Here is a 27,845-nt window from a genome sequence, read left to right on the forward strand (position 1 = left end):
AAACCTGTGAATGGTTTGGGAAAAGGTGACAAAATTCTTACGGCAAATCTCCCAGGTGTGAATTTCCCCCTTACAGTTCCTTCATTTTATGGTAAAATGCATTAAAACACATGTACTTTGTTCCCAGATTCTGGGAACATAAATCCAGCTCTTCCATAAATCAGGAGCCACTGTTATGGCACCTGCTAGTTCTGGGCTGGCCTGGCCCCAGACAATGTCCAGCCCCTTTAAGGGGATGCCCACCACTGATGTCCTGCTCTCAGGCATCTTGCACACTGACTGCAGCAATGTTCACAGTCACGTGGAGGAGCCCCCCCCCCCCCTTCTTGTACTCGTCACGTGATCTGTCAGCCAAGCCGATGACGTAATGTCATTCTATTTCCAGAGACAATACATGGCTACGTCACAGAGGGGGGTCCCTGCCGCGCTCCGCCAGTGACGTAATCGCCTGCAGCACAGAGAGCGGGTTATCCCTGCGCCATAATACAACTACATTTCTATAATAAACTAACGCATCTATAACGCGTATAGCAGCCTGTCAGGCAGTATTATTATTACTAGTGTAATATTAGTGTGACATGCTCGGGGTCCGCCGCACACATCAGCACAGGCACCTATGATCGCCCGCTGATCGGTGACCACATAGCTAGCAATCTATCCCGGTGATGACGTCACTACTTCCACGGTTCAGACACATTTTCCGGAGCGGACCAATCAGATGGACAAACAGCTGAGTGGGCGACTACATCCACGTGTGGGCGTGTCCCCGGCACTACACTGCCCAATTACAGCCAAAGTCAGTTGACAGCAATTCCTGCCCCTCCCTACAGATGCTCCATTGGTCGGCCCCATGTGTCACTGAGACCAATAGCAAGTGAGGGCCGGGTTCTGTGCCGTGGAAGCGTGACCAATCACCTCCCGCCACTGTGCCAATGGGCGTACCTGCGCAGGCGAGCAAGGGGCGTGTTTTGCGGAGCAGATAAACAACAATCCCGGCGCTTCACCCATAGACTCGGTTACTTAGACACCGGGACCAGACTATAGAGGACACAGAGCGGGCAGCCCGGCGCACTCTGTCATATCCCTCCGCCAGACATCTGTCACCACCTCCACCGGTACTCCGTGCCCTGTCACCACCACTTCTCTCTCCTCCTCCCCCTGGTGCTGGAAAATGGCGGCCTCGGTCTGTGTCAACATCCAGATGCTTCTGGAGGCGGCGGAGTATCTGGAGCGGAGGGAGAGAGGTGAGAGGGGAGATGAGTACACTGCGGGGGGTGGTCCTGTCACCTGAGCCCATCAGGACTCCTCATTACCCACTGATGTATATATACAGCCTGACGTGCACATCTAGATGTACCTCTATACATGCACAGCTCTCCTCTATAGGTACAGATATACATGCACAGCTCCTCTATAGGTACAGATATACATGCACACCTTTCATCTATAGGTACCTCTATACGTGCACAGCTCTCATCTATATGTACAGATATACATGCACAACTCTCATCTATATGTACAGATATACACGCACACCTTTCATCTATATGTAGAGATATACATGCACACCTTTCATCTATATGTAGAGATATACATGCACACGTCTCATCTATATGTACATGTATACATGCACACCTCTCGTCTATAGGTGCAGGTATACATGCACACCTCTCGTCTATAGGTGCAGGTATACATGCACACCTCTCGTCTATAGGTGCAGGTATACATGCACACCTCTCGTCTATAGGTGCAGGTATACATGCACACCTCTCGTCTATAGGTGCAGGTATACATGCACACCTCTCGTCTATAGGTGCAGGTATACATGCACACCTCTCGTCTATAGGTACTAGTATATTCATCTATAGGTACATGTATATTTCTGATCTCTAAATAAATGCACACCTCTAATGTGCACATACGTATACTTGCACACCCTGTAATCTATGCATACATAGGTAGATGCACTCCTCTAATCTATAGGTATACACACACATACATATGTGCACACCTGTAAACTATACATACATATATATATATGCATTCCTGATCCATATATAAATGCACACCTCTAATCTATACATACATTTATACCTGCACGCTTTTCTTCTATACATACAAGCATATATGGATGTATAGGTGACCTGTACCTTTATAGTCTATAAATGTATCTGTCATGTATACAAACACATGAATGATATATATATTAGTGCGGATTTATATTTGCACAGTCCCATGAGCAAATAATCATCCTTGAAGCAGCAGATTGTCTGTGTGTATATAAATGTATATGTTTATGCACTAACCTAGTAGAGGAGATATCTTGAAATATTTAAAATATATTTGTCTTTTGAATGTATATACACATATACCCACAATACAGCGGCTCACATCATCCCTTATGTATAGGAAGACCGGCATCATGTGTATGGAAATGACATAAACCACATCCAGATGTATCTCTTCACATCATCACGTGTGTGCACATGCCTGACATGTGGAGCGTGCATCTGCTTGTACTGTATCATGCCTGCCTTACACATGTGGAGCGTGCATCTGCTTGTACTGTATCATGCCTGCCTTACACATGTGGAGTGTGCATCTGCTTGTACTGTATCATACCTGCCTTACACATGTGGAGCGTGCATCTGCTTGTACTGTATCATGCCTGCCTTACACATGTGGAGCGTGAGTCCCCTTGTACTGTATCATGCCTGCCTTACACATGTGGAGCGTGCGTCTGCTTGTACTGTATCATGCCTGCCTTACACATGTGGAGCGTGCATCTGCTTGTACTGTATCATGCCTGCCTTACACATGTGGAGCGTGCATCTGCTTGTACTGTATCATGCCTGCCTTACACATGTGGAGCGTGCATCTGCTTGTACTGTATCATGCCTGCCTTACACATGTGGAGCGTGCATCTGCTTGTACTGTATCATGCCTGCCTTACACATGTGGAGCGTGAGTCCCCTTGTACTGTATCATGCCTGCCTTACACATGTGGAGCGTGCGTCTGCTTGTACTGTATCATACCTGCCTTACACATGTGGAGCGTGCGTCTGCTTGTACTGTATCATGCCTGCCTTACACATGTGGAGTGTGCATCTGCTTGTACTGTATCATGCCTGCCTTACACATGTGGAGCGTGCATCTGCTTGTACTGTATCATGCCTGCCTTACACATGTGGAGCGTGCTTCTGCTTGTACTGTATCATGCCTGCCTTACACATGTGGATCGGGCATCCGCTTGTACTGTATCATGCCTGCCTTACACATGTGGAGCGTGCATCTGCTTGTACTGTATCATGCCTGCCTTACACATGTGGAGCGTGCGTCTGCTTGTACTGTATCATGCCTGCCTTACACATGTGGAGTGTGCATCTGCTTGTACTGTATCATGCCTGCCTTACACATGTGGAGCGTGCATCTGCTTGTATTCTATCATGCCTGCCTTACACATGTGGAGCGTGCATCTGCTTGTACTGTATCATGCCTGCCTTACACATGTGGAGCGTGCATCTGCTTGTATTGTATCATGCCTGCCTTACACATGTGGAGCGTGCATCTGCTTGTACTGTATCATGCCTGCCTTACACATGTGGAGCGTGAGTCCGCTTGTACTGTATCATGCCTGCCTTACACATGTGGAGCGTGCGTCTGCTTGTACTGTATCATGCCTGCCTTACACATGTGGAGCGTGCGTCTGCTTGTACTGTATCATACCTGCCTTACACATGTGGAGCGTGCATCTGCTTGTACTGTATCATGCCTGCCTTACACATGTGGAGCGTGCATCTGCTTGTATTCTATCATGCCTGCCTTACACATGTGGAGCGTGCATCTGCTTGTATTCTATCATGCCTGCCTTACACATGTGGAGCGTGCATCTGCTTGTACTGTATCATGCCTGCCTTACACATGTGGAGCGTGCATCTGCTTGTATTGTATCATGCCTGCCTTACACATGTGGAGCGTGCATCTGCTTGTACTGTATCATGCCTGCCTTACACATGTGGAGCGTGCATCTGCTTGTACTGTATCATGCCTGCCTTACACATGTGGAGCGTGCATCTGCTTGTACTGTATCATGCCTGCCTTACACATGTGGAGCGTGCATCTGCTTGTACTGTATCATGCCTGCCTTACACATGTGGAGCGTGCATCTGCTTGTACTGTATCATGCCTGCCTTACACATGTGGAGCGTGCATCTGCTTGTACTGTATCATGCCTGCCTTACACATGTGGAGCGTGCATCTGCTTGTACTGTATCATGCCTGCCTTACACATGTGGAGCGGGCATCCGCTTGTACTGTATCATGCCTGCCTTACACATGTGGATCGGGCATCCGCTTGTACTGTATCATGCCTGCCTTACACATGTGGAGCGGGCATCCGCTTGTACTGTATCATGCCTGCCTTACACATGTGGAGCGGGCATCTGCTTGTACTGTATCATGCCTGCCTTACACATGTGGAGGGTGCGTCTGCTTGTACTGTATCATGCCTGCCTTACACATGTGGAGCGCGCGTCTGCTTGTACTGTATCATGCCTGCCTTACACATGTGGAGCGCGCGTCCGCTTGCACCTGTGCTTGTCGTCACTATGTGTCTTATTGTCGCATGTTAAAGCCTGATCCGACAAGAAGACATGTAATTGCACCTGTGCATTACATCATTGCGCGGGCACATACCGGACGTGTGGAGAGCATATCTGGCTGTGCTATATATCATCATCTCTATACACATGTAGAAAATGTTTCCATTTACATGTACGCTGCCGTCTTATGCAGTGAAATCATGGAGACTCCCCATCCAATATTGTATTGAAAGTGGTCTTCTCATAGAAGATGAATGATTGATATAGAGCGACGGGATCAGAATAAGTTGTTCTGCAGCAGCAGAGGTTTCCCTATATACATACATATATATAATGGATGTATGTGGTGCAGCCCTCTCCTCCAGATTGCTTGGTGTATGATGCATGCAGGAGCAGCATTATTTCTGAGCAGATCCCCCACTGCTGCGCTCCATCCATGACCATGAGTGTACATGTGAGTGATGCCTTTTATATGCCCTGTTAATCACGCTACAATGTCTCATTACCATAAAGGCTGCTCAGGCCCTTGATTCACTGATGATGCCAGGCTCCTCACCCCAATGTGATGCCCATCTCTGCACATGATTCCTGGCATCTCTACATATAGGATGCAGCTACACCGGGGGTTAATGTCTTCCCCATAAACACATACACAGCCAATCCTAATCCCATCTAGACTTGGCATTGCCAGGCGCTGGCATTACCCTGAAAGCATTAATTACCAGGCAGCATCACTCCATAATAGTTGTTAATTATCCTCCAAATATTTTTCCCCTTGTATCGGACGCCTATTATTATGTTAATATAGTGAATGCAGCAGTGTGGTGCATGGAAATGGAGCCGGAGCCCTGACATATAAGAGCGCTGCTAAAAATAGAGGGATTTGCATTTAAAAAAAAAAAAACCTGTGATCTCCTGGTGGATGTGGGGGTCTGCAGTGTGGGGGGAACGGGCAGGAATCATTATGTGTGTGAGTTACTCCCGGTCACAACAGATTCCAGAGGGGGGAGGGGGATGAGGATAATGCTGTGCTGTGCAGCAGGAGGATGTCTTGTGTTGTTATATTTCTATTTATTTTTACCTTTTTTATTTATTTATTTATTTTAACCATTTTATATTTTTATAATAACACATCAATATTGCTTGAAGGCAATGATACAAGGCACGTGGCAACGCTTAAATGAGAATTTCTGATTGTCATGGGTCTTACAGCAGTACATGACCGCACAAGTCGTACGGATGGATAGATAGATGTGAGATACCATAGATCGGTATTCCATAGATACCAGATAACGTTGATAGATATTCAGTAGAAATTTGATTGATAAGAGATCCTCCAGATAGATGGATATTGGATATCGTTGGTATTCGATAGATCTATCGTAATCGTAGATAACATAAATGGATATTAGAAACGTAGTTATGAGATACTGTAGATATTCAATAGATATTTAATTGATGGATATGAGATTCCATAGATATTTGATTTATAGGTGTGAGATACTGCAGATAGAAACAGATATTAGATAAATATGAGATAGAAGGATTCAAAGATCTGAGATACCGTAGATAGCAAGACAGATATATAGAAGAAATAAGTAGATAGATGTATTATGATATTATTAATAGAGATATATACAATATTTATATTCTCAGCCAGTATTAAGCAGAATTCCATTACATTGTGGGTACCGCAATACTCTTGTGTAGAACCTAAAAGCAGTCCCATTATTCTCTGTAGGATGAGGGCAATGTAGAATCCTAATCGCAGTACCCTGATGACACCCATAAAACCGCTGCACATACATACATACATACGTCTTCATTCTGTGATTGTGCTACCAGGTGACAATAAAAAAAATCTGCAACACTAACACATCACAGAACACTGATTTTGTGCAATATTTCTACTATCTGACGGACATGGCTTAATAAATATATATATATATATATATACAGGCAGTCCACGGGTTACGTACAAGATAGGTTCCATAAGTTTGTTGCTGAATTTGTATGTAAGTCGAAACTGTACACTTTATAATTGTAGTTCTAGACAATTTATTTTTGCCCCATTGACAAATTTTTTGCTTTAATTGAACCAAGGATTATCAATAAAGCTTCATTACAGACACCTTACAGCTGATCATTGCAGTCTGGGACTATAGTAACATCCAGAGAGCTTCACCAGAGGTTACAGTGGGCAGAGGGGTCCACTAGATGCAATGACCCGTACACATATGAGAGTGGCTCATAATATCTCTGGTTAGGTGTGGGGGATCAACTTTAATTTGGAAGTCTTACCCCCAAGGCCTAACAAGATTATACACATTCTAGAAGTATCTGGGTCTGAGAATAACCCAATCTGATGCAGAAAGGTTCTGTAAATATGGGATACATGAAGCGAATTCTATCTAGCATTGTTATTATAATGGTGGTTGTTCTGCCATGTGCCCATACTCACCCTGTAAGCATCATCATATTATAGCTGCATCTTGTCAGTTTGTTGTTGTGTTTTCTATATCTTATTATCTACATTAAGATTTTGAGTAACTACATTGCATGTCTTATGATGTAATTCGGCCATGCCATTTTTAATTTTTTTTACTTCTGCAGAGAGAACAAAATTTTAACGTGTTATTCCCCCCCCCCCCCCTTGTCTTGTGTTGTACACAGAAGCCGAGCATGGTTATGCTTCCATGTTGCCTTACAATAGCAAGGAGAGGGACAGCTTGAAGAGGAAAAGCAAATCGAAAAAAAGCAACAGTAGCAGGTAAGCTCGGCCCTGTGATGCGCTCCAGTCACTCGGAGTTTCGTTCTCATGCGATCCACATGTGACATTTGGCAGACCGCACACCCCCCGTGGATTTGTGCCTTCATTGAGAAACCTCTTGTGATTCCTGCTCTTTATGTGAAAAATGTGTCTGAGCTGTTAAGGCGGTGAGAATGAAAAGCAGATTGGCCTGGGGAGTGAAGAGAATAGGAGATGACACGTCTCAGGTATAGTGTGAGGAGACAGCGGCTGCTGAAATGTATACATTAAAGACGGAGAAGAATGAAAACAATAGAAAATAAATAAAAATATGTCCTCATGGCCATTAACCATAGAGGGACCTGGTCCCTGTTAGTTATAGCCTGTTAGAATAAGCCCTAAGGGCACACAATAAGGGTGATGCCACACATGGCGTTTTGAAACCGTTTTTGGTCTGTTTTTAAGCAATCCGTTAAACGCATGCGTTTTTATTGCGCAAATTCTTAAAACCTGTCAAAAATGGATTTTGGTGCTGGGATCTCTCTACGTTTTTTCAAGCATTATTCAAACATTCCTGATTTCACAAATAGAATAATGACCCTTTATTTTCCATGTGCTTTTTGCCTTTTTTCAAATGATCCGTTTATCAAATTCTCGTGCCTGTCTTACTTTTTTTTTTTTTTTATGATCAAAGAGGTCCCCCCCAAAAAAACGATATGCGGTCAGTTTCTTTTCACAGCCGCCTAGCTAGTCTTAATCCATCACTTTTTTTTTTTTTTTTTTTTTTTATGGTGGACGTGAAGAAAAAGGAATAACGGATGCCATTCAGACGTGAAAAAATTGGTCTGTATATAACAGACATGCCTTTGAATAAGCCCTTAGTATTGTGCCATTGCTTGGTACATGCTTTCTTTTTTTTTTAAAGGACGTGTTCAGACAAGGAATTTTCAGAGCTGAGATTTGTGCAGTCAGTAGATTTGTATTTTACATGGAATAAACTCATTCTGTGACCTTTTTGGTTCCAAAATCCATGTGAGAACAAGTCGGCCTATATTTTTGTGCAGTCCCACTGTTATTTATTTATGCAATCCCTCCTGATATGGCGTGTATACATCGATTACCAAATTGTTTTTCCACTCCTCCTGTTCACATGAATGGGCACTGTGCTGCAGTTACCTGACTCGGCCTGTACACAGAGAATGGAGCTGTTCTAATGCCATTCGGGACAAGCTTATTGGACATTGCTTCTCTGATGTCTTAATAAGTCAATGTATTTATATGTCATACCAAAACCGCCCTGCCTTTCACCCTACTATGTGTAATTGATATAGTAACCAAAATTTAGGCTATTAAAAGTAGAGGGAGAGGGGAGTGAGGTGTACTGAAACTATTACTTTTAAGATTCTGAATGCTAAATGTGTCTACCGTATATTGTTTTTCTTCATTTGGGACATGTATGAGTGTGTAGTCCTGGCCCACATAGGGCAAATGTGGTTCTGCATGATCAGTCCGTATTCTACAATATATATGTTTACATAGCAATATAAGGGCAGCTGTTGAACCTACTAGTGCCTAATAGTGGACATGGTGAAATGACAAAGCCTCCATTAGACATCATTGAACAGATCTGTCCTGGTCTAGTTGCCCTAGCAACCACCCAGCTGAGGCCTGTTTTCATAACTGAAGCCTGTTGTAGAGTACAGGCAGCTGGACCCAAACCCATCCATAGTGGATTTTCAGAGGGGCTACAAACACAAAGTGACTTGTCCTGGCCTGTACTATGCTCTCTACATTACCGTGTATGGGCTTTTTTGGAATTTCCACCATTATTTCAGCACTTATTCCTTTGCTAAATATCTGATAAAATCACTTCGATGTTTTTTGTAAATGAGTTTTAACAGAAACTTCTTTGACTGACAGGTGTGAATATAACTGGTGGGGAGGATTGTGATGCTAAATAGGAAAGCTACCATTGTAGCCCCACTTATCACAACACAGCTTTCATTGTGTATAGTGCTTTCCGGAAATGAAAGATCTGCTCTCATTGGCTGCTATAAGGCTCCCTTTTACATAGTTTTATGAAAGTTCCACACTTCCATGGCTTTGGTGTGGTGTTTTTTTTTTTGTTTGTTTGTTTAAACATGTGTTTTCGGTGTATTTTGAATCTGTATTTTTGTTTTGTTTTTATTTTTATTGTTTTAATGGTGGAGTTTGATGTTTTTTGGGGTATAAGTAGAGTTGGTGTTGTATTTCCGAGCAATGGTTTTGGTGTGGTGGTGTTTTTTGGGTTTTTTGTTTTGTTTAAACATGTGTTTCGGTGTATTTTGTATCCGTAGACAGTAGGGTTTTTTTTGTTTTTAGTTTTTGTGTTTTAATGGTGGTTTGATTTTTTTGGGGTGAAAGTAGAGTTGGTGTTGTATTTCCGAGCAATGGATGGCACTTTAACTAGTGTGGTTCAATTGGGGACTTGATACAGGGGAAAAAAAAATGCTACTGAATAATGCTTGTAAAAAATGTATAAAAAAATATGCAAGTGGGAAAAAAAAATGTAATAATAAAACATTAGAAGAACAATAACAATGACAGGTGCAGAACGTGGTCTAAATATATTGGTGGAAATGTATTGAGACCAGAAGTGACAAAAAAACATGCAAATGATAAAAATCAAATAAAATATTGTAGTGTTTGTGCCTCCTTATAAATTGCTTGTGCTGCCTTTGCAATATTTGAGTGAGGGTAATGCCACACATGGTGTTTTTGGTCCGTTTTTCCCAATTATCTTAATAGATAAACAGGTTGTAAGCAGCCAAACACATGGTAAACGGACCAAAAACGTATGTTTAAAAACAAACCAAAAAACGCTATGTATGGCATCACCCTTATTTATTTTTGTCATTTGCATTCTTTATATTATTGCTTATATTACTATAATGTATATTAGTATTTGTTTAGCATTACTAGATATTTTTTATCAGTCAGGATTTTTTTTTTTTTCCCCTCCTGTTCAGCATCCTCTCCCTCATGGCTTCTTGCTAATGTATGGTAATGGTGAATTGTTCTGTGATAACCATGGTAACATGAGGCAGGAAGAGACACATAGGCCGCGGTGTTGTTGCTGTCGCGGCCATGTGCGTTGCCGGAGCCTGCGATTTAGGCAGCGTGTCTCTGAGGTGACAGATGACAAGGTCACTCGGAGTTCGGGTCTAATGGGACATCTCTAGTGAAAATTGTCACAGGCAAATTGGTTGTGTGAAAAGCACTGACATGACTATAAAATGAGGCTTAGTGACATGGAAATGGCTTGGCTGATATATTCACAGGTTTATACGACCTCTCCCCACATATAAATCCTAATTGTCTATTGCCGACCGATACCGGTCGCCAACTACCGCTGCAGTGACACAAATTACTTCTGACAGTAACCATAGGAACCACATTTACAATTTGCACAACACAATAAAATAGGTTAATGGATAGTAGCACTGCGGCACCTGGTATATGCAGGACCATGTGAGGATACACTCTAGGACAGGAATATATGTAGCTGGAGAGGCCATTACCGTATTTTTCGGACTATAAGGCGCACCATCAATAAATGCCTGCTAAAACGTCTAGGTTCATATATAAGGCGCACCGGATTATAAGGATGAATGACCAGCAGGTTGCAGACCTGTGCACAGTTCAAGGCAGCTGTTGTCTGTAGGTACAATTCATATATAAGGCGCACTGGATTATAAGGCACACATTTGATTTTTGAGAAAATCAAAGGATTTTTTTTGTGCGCTTTTTAGTCTGAAAAATACTAGAACAATACAAATTCCTGTCATAGAAGTAAAGTTTCTGATAGAATTTTATTGATGGCATGCTCGTCTTGTAATATATCATTTACATTTATCAGGCCGGTGGCTGGAATAGGAACTCATTCGATAGGAGATGTAAGACCTCTTAAAGGGTTTGTCCTATAAAGACCCCAATAGCCGACCTTGTGATTGGCTAACAACCAGGCCATCATCTTTAACCAATGGAATATGCTGACTATGCATTTCCTCCGCCGCAAGGAAGGACATTTCAAATCAGATGCCCAAAGGGTGCAAATTGGCCATGTAAAACGGACATTTATCTTCTCTTTTTCCCCCTTTTGTGGGCATCTAGATTTAATGTCCTCACATGACCGATCCGATTTATATTCTAGGCAGGGTAGCAGGTCACTGACCATATATCTGAATCACACTAGTGACGCCCTTAAGACAATACAAGCATTTTTTACCAATTAAAGTGATTTATGAATGTATTTTGCAATGATTTTTTTTTTTTTTTTTCCATTATTGATTTTGTACCTTTTCCCAGAGGACCTCATAAATAAAGCGACCTTTGTCCCATTGGTGCACTGTAGGAAATTCTAAATCCTACTGTCCAAGCCCCGGACACCAAAGTAATGAAACATGGAGGAATACTGTGATGTTTCGTAGGTTTTGCACATGTGTATGATACTAGACCCCTGCATTTGGAGTGCAAGGATACCACATGGATATTACTCACATGATCTGAAAACACCCAGGTCACCACGTCCACAGTTTAACCAGCGGGAGCCCATCAATAGTGGAATTGACTAAGATCCTATTTTCTTCTAATCTACATCTTCATTGATGGGTCTCCCTGTCGGATCTGGAGATGGTTGTAAACTGCCTTAGTCTACTTATCAGTGGTAGATTGACATCTCCCTGAGTCACTATGCTGTAACCTACTGCATGCTGAATGCCGCTGGGACACAATAATAAAATATGATTGATAAAATAGTACTAAGGTAAATCCAATAATAAAACACCAACTCTATACGTAGAACGCATCAATGGCCTTGAACACAGAAGTGGTATTTACTAAGATTTGCAAATAATCCAGGCTTAGTTTTCTTATAGGAATATTAGCAAATTAAAGCCCGAAGTAGAAATTGAACTGTGCACGGCCGGTTAGAGGGTCTGTGCACAAGGGAATGATCTTTTAAGCCATTGCCCACTAGCAAGCTCAGTACGAGAAACTCACTCCGTGTGCTTAAAGGTTTTTCCAGACCGAACCTAGACTCACTGAACTGAATCAGGATGTGATAAGGAATATTTTAAGACCCCCGTTTATTTATTTTGTGTGGTACTTGATTTTCTATGATTAATGTAATACACATGGCCATACGGAAGTGAAACATCTATGTTGTCCAGATTTTTAATAGGACACCCTTGACTTTGGTTTCGTAGCACCCTATAGTGGTACATGGAGCTATGGGGACTATAGGGATTACAGTACACTCTATATTGAGACCTAAGACTCCACTTCAGCTCTACATCCAGTGAACCATCGTGATCACCTTGACTTTAATACAGTAGTTGGTGCGCAAAGGTCTTTTGTCCTCCTCATAAAAACATATCGTGACTGAACTGTCCCAGTAAATACAGGCGGCCTCTAGAAGTTAGTCAGGGACTCATGACCAATTCTTTCCTTGTTTTTCAATGGTATCATCTACGTAACAAGTGTCATTCTCATACAGTCCTGTAAAAATGACATCTGATTGTAATCCTAAACCTCTGGGCAGGATTGTCATCTCTGTGGAATGTGTCTTCCCATTAGAACTTCTGAGCTTGAAGCTCGGCCGCCTGTCCTGATTCTAAGCGGCTTCTTTCATTGGCTCTGTCCTTTAGTAAATACATGAATCACCCCATCGAAACACCAGCCCTTATTGTATCACCCACTCCTTTCTGCTAGCCATGTTTTTCAAGTTTACTCACGTGTCGCCTGAGATTTACCAATAATTGCTGTCAGGTGGTGGATTTGCAAGGGAGGAGGAAACACCTTAGAGGGACGTGGGGACATGAGTTGTGTTTTTGTGTGTGTTTTGTCTACAAGAATTGCTTCATGCTTGAGAATGGCTACATGGAGATAGCCGAAACGTTGTATGTACCACTGGTGAAATAAAATATCACTTTTGATCACGGACTGCTGCTTCTCTGCATTTAACTTTGAAGAGAAATCCAGTCACAATCTCCTCCTGATATGTTACATTACATTGGGGAAATTGTAGACCAACCCATTGTCCATAATAAATGGCTTAAATTGTCTCCCTCTTTCTTTATTGAGAGTTTTGTCTTGTAAGGCTTTTTCCATTTAAGAACTTTTCAACCAAAATACTAAATTTTGCTTCTACACAAGTCCTGAACAGTGATCATACCTGGTCACCTCCTTTCTTCTCCAGGTGCCTCCATTGTTCTATTTGCTTGCCCAAATTGCGTCTCTACTAAAATAGTCAGTCATTACTTCTTCCGGGAAGCTCCATCTATGTCACTGGCACAAGCTTTAGCGTTGTTCTAGCTTGGAGCAAGAGGTAGACGTGTCGAGCAACTTTCATAGAGATGTCAACGGCCATTTTAATTGAGGCCCAACCAGGGATGGGTGAGTAAAGACCTACATACCTGAAGTGGAAGTTCATGAATTGTACCTGATCTTTAGTCAACTTTTACATTCTGGGTGATAGTCCAGAAAACTGCATAGAAAATGTCATGATAAATTGACTTATTGTATAGAAATATCAATAAGATAAGTTATAGTAGTTCTCCAACCTGAAAATATATATAGTGGTCTACAAAATTCACCAGATTTGGTGGTTGAGTCCCAAAATGCATATAATATTTACTGGATTGTGAAGAGTTGATGACCCCCAGTGATGATGGCTTCTTGGATCTGTGACTGTGGTGCACGGTGGCCATAAGCCTCTGTAGTAAATATCCGTACATGTTACTTTTATATATTCGATGGAGAGTCGCTCCCCCCTAGAGATTACTGAGCTGTATTTAGGAGCAGTCAGACATGGTCCTCTGATAACATTGACAGAAGGGGTCATCTGTGCCATGACTGCCTTTCACCCCAATACTATCGGCTCATCTGTTGTGATAAGAAACCATTGAGCGATTGTGCACAGGGCGTCCGTCTGTAGAAGCTTCTGTCTTCACCTGATCTGGTGGATGTCACATTTTCTGCACGGCTGCAGACTTTATTAACATGACAAAACACAACTGTGTCTGACATGTTGAGTCCTTATGTCTTAAGCCATGTTGTTGGTACTGACTGCACACAAAGGGTCTTTTTGGGGTTTGGATACAAGCTTTGTTGTCAGAGTAAGCTATTTGTCAGCCTGGAGGGCTATTGATCTGGAAACACCACCATTGAATGTCCTTTCATATGATAATCTGGGAAAGGGCTTTCTATGAATGAGTAGCTATGGACTGCTATCTTCCCTAGCAAAAACATGTGTTGCCTACTTTTGTTTTTGAACATTTCTAAGGTCATATTGTGATTTTGTTGGTGCAACGCTGCTATAGTGAACCTTGTGAATGAAAACTTGGCCTATATAATGCATCGCAGACAATTTGGATTCGTGCACGCTGTTGAGTCATGGGTGGGTATTGCACGTCTTCTGCTCCTGCTTCAATTTTGTATTGTAGTGGTTGGAAGCTGTAACCACACCGTACATTTTAGTGGGTTTTAATCCAACATGTGGATAGGACTTGGTAATGCTGTGCAACACAACAGATTATCAGTGTGTCCCAGCAATGTTTTATAATTCAATAAAATTTGAGCCACTAAATATGAGCACAGTTTGGCTTTAAAAATACAAAGGAGTATTCAATCTGTTTGCAATATTCCTCACACCACTGTATTAGGGATAAATGCTATACCTGACTTAGGCCTGATATTGCTAAAAATCTGTGGCCCGTGCTCAGTATCCTAAATGATGACGTAGGCCAGAAATTCGTGTGTGTGTGTGTGTGTGTGTGTGTGTGTGTATGTGTGTCAATGGCACAAGGCTCCTGTGACGGCCCCTTTTTTCTGCTCTGAGTAAAAGCTGTAGCAGGCTTCTGGTGGAATACTACAGCAGTCACTCAGACTGGAGGGACTGGTGGCAGCTCATTCCAGGGCTCTAAGAGTAGACCCGTTGGAGGACAGGAGCATGTCCTCACACTAGTCTGCTCTTCATTCTTTGGATTAAGCTGCTTCAAGTGCTCCAAATCCAGCTACAATCCTGGAATATAAATGCATTTTTCAGTCTTAACAACTTGCACAAAGGTATGGTTCATAGTAGATATGCTTAGAAAAAGACATCAGTCCATCAAGTCCAACATATTAGGTATTCTCCCTGGATATCTGTATAACTAACACTGTCTGAAGCTCTGTCGATCCTGCTGACAGATTCCCTTTAAGTGATTTGCTTTATTATGACAATGTGATGTCCATCCAATAGCTACTTGGAGCATCCAGAGATGTGTAAAGCCCATTAGAGCAGCCCCATGGGTGATTTGACAATGACAGGACTCGGTAGTTAGTAAAACCTCTGGGGCTTATACCTGCCACATGGTTGTGGAGATCCGCAATGTTCTGGTTTCACCATTGACCACGTTACACATTGATATCAGATTTTTACTGTGGACTTGCAAGTCTTGTGACTTTTCTCATACGTTCAAGGTTCAAACACAACACCATTGTATTATTGAAGCAAACAGTAGCCTGTCCTCCTCGGTCTCTGCTCAGTATGGATTATAGTAATGATTCTGCCTAAATACACCGCGCTCCGCACTCCTCTAGTAACCGGTTCACCCACACACGGCTCTGACATTAATCCTGCTCTGCCTTTAACAAGTCCACGTTTCTGATATTGAAATGACTGTATAATTGTAAGCCTAATATTAGTGAGGATGTGACTAACTCATTGGTTATTTTTGTATTTCAGATCAACCCATAACGAAATGGAGAAGAACAGGTATGTCTGGTCTTTGTACATGTGTCTTCACCATCACCGCTGCTTCTTCCTTCTTGTCCTTAGAAGTCCTCCCCGGTGGCTTCTGAGGACCACACTTTGTCCATTATACATTCTACTTGAGTCATCTAGAAATCTAGTTTTTGTGTTTGTATTGATGGTTTTGTTTTTTTTGCTTTTCACAATTCTGCCCCACCCTGATAATGACCATAATTATTGGATAGAAATTTGTGTCTTCTCTCTCTACTTCAAAAAAGTTGATCTGCAGGATCTGGTCTTTACGGGAACACCTTGAGTTTTTTTGTTTTGTGCAGTATTGTGTATGTATAGTCAGAATATCTTAATAATAAATAATCATTATTATTATTATTATTATTATTATTATTATTATTATTATTATTATTCTTGCTTGGATTTGTCTGGATTAGGGTTTTTTTCTATATAAAAATAACAGGTAAACTGTAATCCAGTTCAATGTGGCATCGCCCATCAACACCGGCCTCTATATGACTACGAGGGTAGTGGGTCTGCCTTCTTGATGTGACCCTCCGGCAGTGGTGTGAGATTCTGCGCTGGGCCAGAGCGCCAGAGAGAGGTCCATAATCCTAATCCAGGAAAACCATCCACTGTCCATAAGATAGTGGGATATTTGTTTGGGGTCCTGAGCAGTAGAAATGTTCCATATGGAATGAAGCAGATGCAAAAACAGCTCATTAAGTTCTATGGGACACTTTAAAGGACCGCTGTCCAGGAAATCCCATAGAAGTGAATGGACTATAGTTCAACCTTCTAGCAAAACAGGGGGCTTCTGGTCCCCCATTCTCTTAATCCCTTGGGACCCAGTAGCAAGTAACTATTTCTTATATTACCAACCTTCTTAAAGGTGTTTTCTAGCCCCATCATATTAATTGTATAGGGTGTTACCAGAGCCGATACATGCTGCAGCTTCACAGGCTGTTACTCTGTCACCCCCTTCCCAATGCTTCATGTACTCTCACACATTGGGAGGAGGCTAAGTGCTCATGCACAGTATGACAACCTTTGAAACTACAGCAGGGTATCCCTGATAACAACCAGTTAGGAGCCCTTTAACTTTTAAAATTATGTTAATGAACGTAAGGGTCTCCTCTGCGTTTGTGACAAGAGCCACCAAGCTGCAGTTTCAAAGGCTGTTGCACTGTGCACTCCCCCCCCCCCCCTCTTACACTGTGAGACTACAACAAGCAGTGGGGAGGTGGAGCAGCATGTAGCAGCTCTTATAACACCCCTTATAGCTCTAATGGCTCACTAGCATAATTTTAAAAATTGATATTACAAGGAAGGAGGCCATGGATAAGAAATAAAAGTAGATTACCAGAGTCACAGTGCCTAGATCTAGGTGTGCCAGGGCATTTCTATCAGATCTCATGGCATTACTCGTGGGAGCCCTTAATAACCGGGGCATAGCAATGTCATGTCACATTCATGGACTGTGCATGCCTTCTTCTCTAGACGTCTTGTTAGCTCTTCTCTGATCTTCTGTTTTTCCTTTCTAGGCGAGCTCATTTGCGGCTATGTCTGGAGAAGCTAAAAGTATTGGTCCCCCTGGGTCCTGAATCTAATAGGCATACCACACTAAGTCTCTTAACAAGAGCAAAGTTGCACATTAAAGTGAGTATGAGTCCGGGTCCCACTGATCCACACTACATGGCGTCTCCTCGCACTGTTTATCATCTTGTTTTATCTTCCATAGAAACTTGAAGATTGTGACAGAAAGTCACAGCACCAACTAGAGCAGCTACAACGCGAGCAGCGGCACTTAAAAAGGCAGCTAGAAAAATTTGGGGTGGAAAGAATAAGAATGGACAGTATAGGGTCGGCGGTGTCCTCTGAGAGATCAGATTCTGATCGGGGTGAGTTTACTTGGAGGTTTTTTGTTTTTTTTTTCAGGTTATTGACCTTTCCTATGGATAGGTCATCATTGTCCAGTGGGTGGAGTCTGAGCCCACTGATCCTCAAGCTCTGGATCTAACATTGAAAGTGAATGGGAGATGAGTTGCACTTACCTGGCTCAGCCACTACGTACAGGCACAGAGACGTACTGCTGTCCATAGCCCTACATATCAGGGGTTGCAGGGTGTCTTATATTGACCTTTCCATAACATAGATCAATAACTTCCAAAACTGCTTTAATGGAAATCAACCATTAAAATCCAGCATGATAAACAATGGACACTTACTCATAGATCCACACACCGTAATCTTCTTATATTGTTATCCATGGCCTCCTTCTTTCTACAATCAACTTTTACAATTTTGCTAATGAGCCTGAAGGGCTGCCCTTTTTCCTCTGTGATCTGGCTTTACAGACTGCTACAATGTCTCACCTTTCCCCTCTGCTCCCTCAGCACTTGTGCAGTGTAAAAGCTTTTGAAGCCCCATCACAGAGGGGATAGAGTAGTCCTCCTGGCTCATTAGCATACTTTTAAAAGTTGCTTTAGCTTCACAGGCTGTCTCCCCTCCCCCTGCTCCCTCAGCACTTCCTCTACCTCTCACAGTGGGAGGGTGAAGTGCTCCTGCACAATGTAACAGGCTGTGTGCTACAGTATGGAGGGGCTCTGGAGGGCGCCCAGAGCCCTTCAAGCTTTCTAGCATAATTGTAAAAGTTGATTTTTAGCAGGAAGAAAGCCATGGATTACAAATATAAGTAGATTACCACAGTCAGTGTCTGGATTTAGAAGTATGTGTCCCTGGTTTATCATGATGGATTTTGATTTTGATTTACTTTTAATTTGTATCCTGTTTTATATCCCACAAATGGTTATTGTATTTTCTGCTCATAAGAAAAGAGAAGTGTACCTATCTTTCTTTGTTTGCATAAGTATTTAACACATGTAAGTCCATGAGGCACTGTCATTTATCTTATCATGGGGAAGTGGCATCTTTCTCACCTTACGACAACCCATAGTTCCCCTTTCCTTTCCTACAGGCTGTGTGGAAATGTTCTGATACATGTTTACTTAGAAATCTGTGTAGATGGGGAGGAGGGGGATGCAGCTGCATGACGATATTACTCTGTCTAGACCCATTAATACTCATTAGATGTGGTTTTTTTTGTCACCCGCAGAAGAGATTGATGTGGATGTGGAGAGCACAGACTATCTAACAGCAGACCTGGACTGGAGCAGTAGTAGCAGCAGCGCCAGTGACTTGGACGAGAGGGGAAGCCTGCAGAGTATTTGCAGCGATGAAGGCTATTCCAGCTCCGGAATCAAAAGGATAGTACTACAAGACAATCCCAAAGCCAGTGTTACCCTATAAACCATCCGTAAGAGAAGGTGAGAGGAGGGGGGAGAGCTTTCAAGTGTCCCAGCAATTCTTCACCCTCCTTCCCAGTACATCAGAGACCGTCTTATCTAGTTCCTGCGTTCACACCATATTCTTGCACGTAAAAAAAAAAAGTCCACTCAGACTTCCCAGCTCTCTGTTTGTTGCTTCCCTTCCCTTGAGCTCCTGAGAGGTATGTGGGTGTCCGTTTACATTTTAAGTCACACGCTATCCCATCAGCCATTGTCCTCCAGGAGACCACATTCCAGAGACACCACGAAGCACTCAAATAGGAAATATATATATATGTACAAGAGGTGCAACAATGCAGCAGTGGTACAAGACTGTAGACTGCACGTGTGTGCTGTATCCGTCACCTCCACCAACTAGATCTGACCAAGCACAGAGGTTCTGCCATCCCCTGGACACACACATCTGGGAGCGCTATGAAGGATTTATGGCGAAAGCGTCTTGCTTCAGTTTACAGCTATTATACTATCCAATCAGAAGCTGCCAGGAGCCTACGGAAGAAGGGCCACGTTGTCTCGATTCATGCGATCCTGGCTCAGAACAGTGAGAATGCTGCTAATACATATAGATGTCTATTTTATTTTCACACACTGAACCCAGCACACTCTAAAGAAACGCAGAGCTGGACCTCTCTGGCTTATTTTTTGGGAGATCTCTAAAGCCACTTTCTTGTCAACTGTTCTTTCTGATTTTTTTTTTTTCCCCATGTTTTGGGTTGTTGGTGTTTATTGTGGCTCTATGGTAATGGAGTCTTATCTACTAATGGTGTATGGGTCATGGAAATCCTTGTTTCTAGCAGTAATTCATTATTATTAGCTTGTACCCCAGTAATCGGCCAAGCCAAAGTTGGTTGTTGTGCCAGAGCAATATATGTCTCTCCAGATGATGGAGGACCGGAAGTCATATTATGTCTTGCCATCATTGAAGGTTGGAACCCCTTCCCAGATCTGGCATGTTATCCCAGAGTAATGTATGGTTGTCCCAGATGACTGATCCATAAGTCCCATCTTGTCTTGACAATGTCTTGCCATCATGGAAGGTTTGATTCCTATCCCAGATCTGGCATGTTATCCCAGAGTAATGTATGGCTGTCCAGATGAAGAGGAACCAAAAGTCCCATTATGTCTTGACAATGTCTTGCCATCATGGAAGGTTGGAACCCCTTCTCCAGTAGGCTGTAACCCTTCCAAAATCTGGCATGTTATCCCTGAGCAATATATGGTTGTCCAAGTTCCAGAGAACCAAAAGTCTCATTATGGATTGACATCATCTTAGTGCAGGGAAGGTTGGGATACGTCAGTCAAACCCTCTGGAGAGCCATGCATTGTATAGGTTGTTTCCTGCAAACTGTACATCCTAATCTTATGCCTGTCCTTTTATTTATTTTGTTGTGTTTGTCTCTCCAATCTCCATCCCCCAGAAAACTTGCATCCATTCAGAGCACTTGGTACAAAGACAATAGCAGCCTTGTCTGTGCAGTTCCTAGAACAGGTCGTGCTTCGAACACAGGTTTTACAACCATCCTGCAAATACTATTTCACTAGGCCAGATATCTACAACCCCCAGCAGTGGATGCCGCTTACACAGGGCCCAGGCAGAATTTTTCTTTCAGTTGGTTCATTTTTATTATTTTCTACCTCATAGAAAGGCGAACAACAATTGCTCATTGCAGGATCTAAAAAAAATATCTTGCTTTTTACCATGATAATAAACCAAACGTGAAAAGTGTGCCCCTACTATCGGTCACGTGTGGCTAAGACTGGGGAGTAATGGCGACCATGTGCCCCTACTTTTATAGTAGAAAAGATGGGTAGGCGCAGTAGTAATTCTCCGAGAACATCCGCTACTTTTTTTTTTTTTTTTGTCTAGCCATATCTTGAAGATCTTCTTCACATAAATTTTAATAGTAGAAAAATCTGATTACTAATGCAGGCAGAGATGACGGGACTGGTTGGTGTACATCATCCGGGTCCTTTTAATAGTCATTGCCCGGCAGGTGTCTCCAACCAAATTTGCCGTAGATCACTCCGTTTTTTAGCTCAAGGCTGAAAAGTGTCACCAAATTAAAAAGTATTCTTTCAGCTTAGGTTTTTAGAGGGGATTAAGCCACTGCCACACTCCTCTGAGAACAGGAAGATCGGGCATGTTGCAATCCAACAGCCTAATGCTTCTCTTACCAGACTACTGCCACCTGCATAAAAGATAAATGACTTTGACCATAAATCCAATTGGCAGCAGTGTATTTTTGTGCCATAGTAATCAGATTTTTTTTTAATTAATTTCTTGAAGTCCTGGCGTCAAACCAGTACTAGTTATTGTGTGTTTCTAGTGGCCCTGTTAATATTTGGCCTTATACCGTGCACACAGACTCCTGAGCAATAATCTAGAGTAACTTTACACTGAACCAGTAAAGGGATTCCTGCTTCTCCCCGTCGCTCCATACCGTTCATTTGCCCATTGTATTAATAATATTATGTGGTGTTTTTATTCTTTTAATCTCTTTTCTTCTACAATTTCTCTCTTCTAAACACATATGATATAAACCAGCAATGCAGATTTCCTAATCTTTTCCCCCCCAATCTCTGTTGCATCCGATGACTAAACTTTAGTGAAATCCCACAACCACAACTAAAACAGAATTGGGCCATCACAACGGTCAGCACAAAAAAAAGGGCTTACAGGAAAACTTGCCTAACTAATAAAGCGAGGCTGACGTCAGTCCAGACTAAGTATTCTATGAGTATCTCTACAGCAGTTCAGGTACCGGCTATTTTCCCCCGAGTCATCCATAATCTGTGGGCGAGGTTTCTCTTCCCGCTTGAGCCCCCCCCCCCCCCCCTCCCAATAACCAACACATCCATCCCCATCTACTCTGCTTGAGTTTTCTACCTTTCTAGGAACACCTTAAGTTATGCTACTAAAAAGAAAAAGCAAAAAAAAAAATTGTAAAAAAAGAAAGCACACCTAGTTGTAAATAAATCACATTAAATCTATTTATTCATGTTTTGTATAGCTAATGTATTAGAGATTCTTATGAATTTGTGCTTTTATAAATGTTCTCCAAACTTTTTTGTATGTATATAAATATATAATAGAGATCTCTATCTGCAAATTATAAGAGTGTGTGTGCCCTGCGGCGCACGAGACTTTAGCACACCTTTTAACTACTCTATAGCGTTATCGTTTTTTTTTTTTCCTTTCCGAAACGGCGGCGTAGTGGTCTTAGAATCCATTCGCCTTGTCTGCCAGGCATGAGATAGGCAAGATTACCATCGGCATGAAAATCTTCTTCTAGTTGTCTGTCGTTGCTGCTCTTCTATGTTAAGTTTATCAGCACTGTCTACAATCGGCATGACTATGCCTCCCATTGAGACGTCGATACAGCATTAAAAGGCTCAGGGGTGACGGTGCCAGCACTGTGCCAATTGTCCATCAAAAACACTACACCATATCCAATCCAGCCACAAGAGTGGGGGGGTTAAGGATTTGTTTTTGAGATTAAAGTACCTTGTCCTGTATAAGAGGAGGTTTGTAGCCATTTGGGGGGATCTGGAGCAATATTCATGTGAATGCAGCTAAGCAATTCAACGAGCGTTGAATTGATAGACGGAATATTGGTTGAGTCTTCTACAATATGGCCGCCTCTTCCCAAGAGGTCCAGTATAAAATGGCAATAGTTTTATTTGTTTTCTTATTTTCCAAATATGCTTTACCCCTTTTTGTATTGTGTTTTGCGTTGTGTGCGTCTGCTAATAAAACAATGGATAACCCCTTTAGGTGGTAACTTTTTGTTGGCCATTTACTTTCATGGATCATTTCATGGTTACCAAATTTATTAGCTATTACTCATTCTCAGGGACAACAGGATTAGTAATGTAAGCAGGGAGGGGGGTATATTTGCATGCTACAATGTATGGCAAGAAACACAGATTTGGAGACGGGAAGTTGATGTTGATTTCAAGTCCCGGTATCCAATTTTGTGTTTTCCATGCCATGGTGATGCATGATGTACCTCACCAGCCTGCGTATTGATGCTAATGAAACCTACCCAGTTATGTGCCTCACAATGTGCAATAATCCACAAAGGTTGAATTATTTTCCTTTTGTTTTGAAGATTTTTGAACTATTTACTCCAAAAAAAGCTGAATAATCTGCGGCTTACAGGGTCCACTTGTAGCTTTTCATGTCGCAACATCAAACAGTGTTTGTAGACAACACCCTGCCCCTGACCAGTCGTATACAATTGGGGACGTACACAAGATTTTTAAGCTTTTAAGATAAAAGCAAGGGTGATTTTACCTTGGAACGGCTCCTTTGATAGTGAAGGACAAAAAAATTTCCAGTGAATAGTCGTTAACAAAATTTGATATTCCGCTTGGGTTTTAACCACTTTATATCAGTGGAGCTGGATGAAAGGGACAAACTTGAAACTAAAACTGGCCTTGGACATCCAATAGTGATCACCCATGTTTTTTATCGCCATTTCCATACATGTGTACACTAAATAAAATGTAAGATGGGTTCCTCCCTTAGTCTAGCGATCATGGGCACCTTACGTTTTCAAAGACGGCCATCTTGTGGGCAAAACTAGTGTTCCGTGGCAGCAATCTGTTCCATCGACTCTTCTGCTCCAAGTTTACTTTTGTTGTCAATTAACCTTCCCATTTATCATATACATCTTCAAGAATATTGTCACAGAGCTCTGTAGAACTTCCAAAAACCTCTATCATTAACTGGAGATTTCCAATATCTTGAAGAACATAACCTTTGTTCTGGAAAGCGGTGGGATTTTTCAAATTTTTTAGACCAAGGACCAACATGTAGCCTATGAAGGGTCCTGTGATTACTAAACCCCCACACACTGTTCCTGAACGGGAACTCTAAGCTTTGTAGTTAATGGATGTTTTTCTTAAGATCTCCCGAGCCCAAGGCCTTTAGACACAACATTTCTTAAGTGGTGACTTGCGTAGGCAAAGAAAAGTAGTTAATATTAACTTTACACAACAAGCACTGCTCCCTTCATGTCTGGGAGCCATTTTCCCCCTGTAATGCCCACCAGTATCACCAAGTGTTATCGGCCAGTGACCTACAGGAGCAGTATGAAGGTCTGCAATAACTACATCCAAGCTCCGTGTTCTCACTGTGGAATGTATTTTCCAACGGATCACAACAGTGAATTTTTAATATGTTTGGTGCAAATTCAATGTGTCTTACATCCTGGCAGAGTTTCTGTTTTTGTTAATTGGAATTTTTAAAACCTTTCAGGCCAAAGGATCGCCTACATTCACTGTGCTGTGTTTTAAGAAGTAACTCTGTCCATGTGCACAAATATAACGGGATCAGATTTCCGATTCTAGAAGTTCCGATCTGCCTGACCAATGGGGGGTTGCTGTTTTTGTGTGGGCATTTTTTTTTAATTTTTATTTATTTATTTTTTTTTTTAGTAAAACCTAAGAATATGAAACCTCTTAGACCCACATCAGTGAAACAAGTGTTAAATGATTTGGGATGGGAAGATTTGGGCCAGTTGAAAAAATTAGAACCTACAATTTCATCCGTAAAAAAAATTTGGCCCAAATATAGATAGATATTATATATTATATATCTTTTGTCATCCGGATGGAATAAACTTGTAGTATTTTTGCTTCTTTGCTCAATAATAGTTTGAGTGTGATCATCTCATGATAAAATGATGAACCCCATGATCGAATCCCGATAGATATCTACAAAAAAAAAATTGAAATCCCAATTGGTTGATGTCCTACTGTAAAGACACATAAAAAATGATTTTTTATTTATTTTTTTTATTTTTTTTTTAAATATCTGAACTTTTTAATCTAATTTAATAGATATTTTATTGGTTGACCCAGTGTCCTCGGCCACATGTCTTTTAAGATCCGTCATGATTGCTCGCACGTTGGAATAGGTGGACATTTTTTGGTTTTGGGGCCTTCAAAATGGTTTCATATACAATTTTTGGGCAGTGTTTGTACTTGATCACTTCTGGCAGGGAGGGTTCCTCTCATCTCCCTATGGCTTGCCTGTCGTGTATGCTTATTATGTAATCCGCCATGATACCATCCATCTACATATTCGTTTCTCTGCCTTATGATCTGACATCACATCCTGACTGAGTGCAGATCATCGTCAGGCCATTACCATCCTTCTGTTTTAAAGTGGCAATCGGGCAGCTAGGGACTAAGTTCCCACTTTCGCCTAAATTTTAACACTTAGGATTGGTAAACAAACAACAGACAAACAAACCCCAAAACGATATGGCACTTCTGATGGCGCGTTATCTGTTGTATTTATAGCTTCGTCTATAGTTCGTCTATAGCTTTTCTTTTTTTTTTATGTTAAATATTTCTCTATTTTGTGAATGTGTTCTCTATGTTGTATTCAGTTTTAAAAGATGAAATGAAAATCTATATTGTATCTGATCAGTTTTAAGTTTAGGCAAGTGCCTGCAATTCTATTATTGCATAATAAATTTCTAAAAAGTCTCTCGATTTAAAGCGCATTTTCTACCAAAACGTATTTCTTGAAAACGCAAAGTTTGTTTGTGACCTCTTGCAAGCTGTTCTCCATTTATAAATGTGAATTACCGTGCCTCGGTGGTAGAGCAAGCTTCTTAATAAATGCAATCAAATTTCAGACCCTCGACCCCCAACACCCCTTATACGATATATTGAGTGTAAATGGCTGGTATTGGTCTACCAGTGGATCTCAAGTCCTTCTCTCTAGATATGAGCGGAACTGAACTTAAAGTTCGGGTGTGCCCCGAATTACGCCCATAATATTAGCCATGGCCATGACTTGCCTTGGGGACACCCCTGGGCGATCATAGCCATGGCTATTGGCTAGGGGTGTTAATATGCTGCATTAGCTGTTCGAGAGCCAGTCCGGCACTATGTCCGGGACACGCAGGGTGCACCCAAACGGGAAGTTCAGATCCTCACATCTCCTATAACCATTGGTTGCCTATGGCTTACCACTCAATGTATTGGTGGAAATTCATTGCTGCTTATTCCGTGTACGTAAAGATTTACAAATCCCCCCCCCACCCCCCTTTTTTAATAAAGATTTTGAAAGGGTTTTAAAAAAAAAATTTGAAAAAAATCAAACTGTGTGTATATATAATGGATGCATTTCTATAGTATGTTTTAGGCTGTATTAACGTTATTTGTCCCTGTATTGCAAAGTTCTATTGTCCAGCAAAGCAGTGCAATATTTTTAATGTGTAATAGACCGTGATCTGTACTAAGGTTGTAGAACGGGCCGCCGAATCGGTAGAGGCTACAAAGCGGTGACAGTCGTGTGAATCCTGCAGCTCGCTAGATCCAAATATTTCTTTGCCATGTTCACCTACTTTGTTAGGCAGCCATATTTATTATCCTTTCCTCCATCCTATCTACGACGTTACCTTCATGTTTTTTTTGTTTTATTTTTTTTTTTGCCAGTCTTCCAAAAATAAAAAATGCAAGTTTTTTAAAAAGCAGCAGGCACGGATATAGCGTGTATAGAATCTCCATTAGTTGTTTCCCACATGTCTGTATTAATTCGTTTTTTGTATCGATATATTATCTATATATATCGATTTTTGTTTAATTTTTCTCTCTATTTTGAGCGCTGTGTTGAGATCACATTATGGTGCTTTTTACTGCATTCAGCACATTCATTTTTAGAATCTGCGTTTTAGAAGATAAAAAAGAAAAATACATAAAAACTTGCTGTGTATATGGAAATACTTCTGTACTGTTAAACTGTTGAAAAAATGAAATAAAAATATTTAATTACTACGGTGACTCTTGTAGTGTTAGTAGTGGTTGAGATTTTTTATTTATTTTTTTTTTATTTAACTAATTATTTTATTTTTGGGTGACCTACAACTTGATTTGTTCTGTGTAGCCATATTTGTGCAGCTTTAAAGGGACTATGTCGCCACTAAAAGAGGGGCACACTAGGGTAGGGTATGACGTTTCGAAATGTGACGCCTCAGGTCATTTGTGTATGACTTTGAAGTCGAAGAGGGAGTGCTAGAGAGGACATATCATACCCTACCTGAGTGAGCTACTAATTTAGTGGGGTAAAAGCCCAAAGGGAACCTGTCAGTTGTTCTCTCACTGACATTGCTACCATTTAGAGCAGCTCACTAGGATACCACACCAGCCTTTATGCAAATGAACTGCTACCATCATATGGATGAATTCGAGCCAAGCAGAGACTTCCCTGTTATCCTTCCCATCCCCCCACTCATTTCTCTGTGTAAAATATAACATTATATTTGTAGTTTAGTTGCTGCCTGTGAGAGACACAGGAAAGGCAGCAGCTACACAAAGTACCCAACCTCCCTTCCCCATACATC

The 27,845-nt window shown here is 41.7% G+C and overlaps 1 protein-coding gene across 3 annotated transcripts; it reads left to right on the plus strand.

Annotated features, from left to right (window-relative positions):
* The first annotated feature begins 472 nt into the window (after positions 1-472).
* Positions 473-27,279, plus strand: MXD1 (MAX dimerization protein 1). Of its 3 annotated transcripts, none has more exons than XM_072148845.1 (6): positions 473-796; positions 7,275-7,371; positions 16,118-16,147; positions 17,680-17,794; positions 17,877-18,036; positions 19,251-27,279. In XM_072148845.1, the coding sequence occupies exons 2-6, from the start codon at positions 7,298-7,300 to the stop codon at positions 19,442-19,444; spliced, it is 573 nt and encodes a 190-aa protein (XP_072004946.1). In that variant the 5' UTR covers positions 473-796; positions 7,275-7,297; the 3' UTR covers positions 19,445-27,279. The 3 variants fall into 3 exon arrangements, with proteins under 3 accessions (XP_072004946.1, XP_072004945.1, XP_072004947.1); XM_072148844.1 differs by lacking the exon at positions 473-796 and adding an exon at positions 803-1,244; XM_072148846.1 differs by lacking the exon at positions 473-796 and adding an exon at positions 5,828-5,854.
* The last annotated feature ends 566 nt before the right edge of the window (positions 27,280-27,845 follow it).

The sequence above is a fragment of the Engystomops pustulosus genome, chromosome 4 (genome assembly GCF_040894005.1).
Source record: "Engystomops pustulosus chromosome 4, aEngPut4.maternal, whole genome shotgun sequence".
NCBI classification, from domain to species: domain Eukaryota; kingdom Metazoa; phylum Chordata; class Amphibia; order Anura; family Leptodactylidae; genus Engystomops; species Engystomops pustulosus.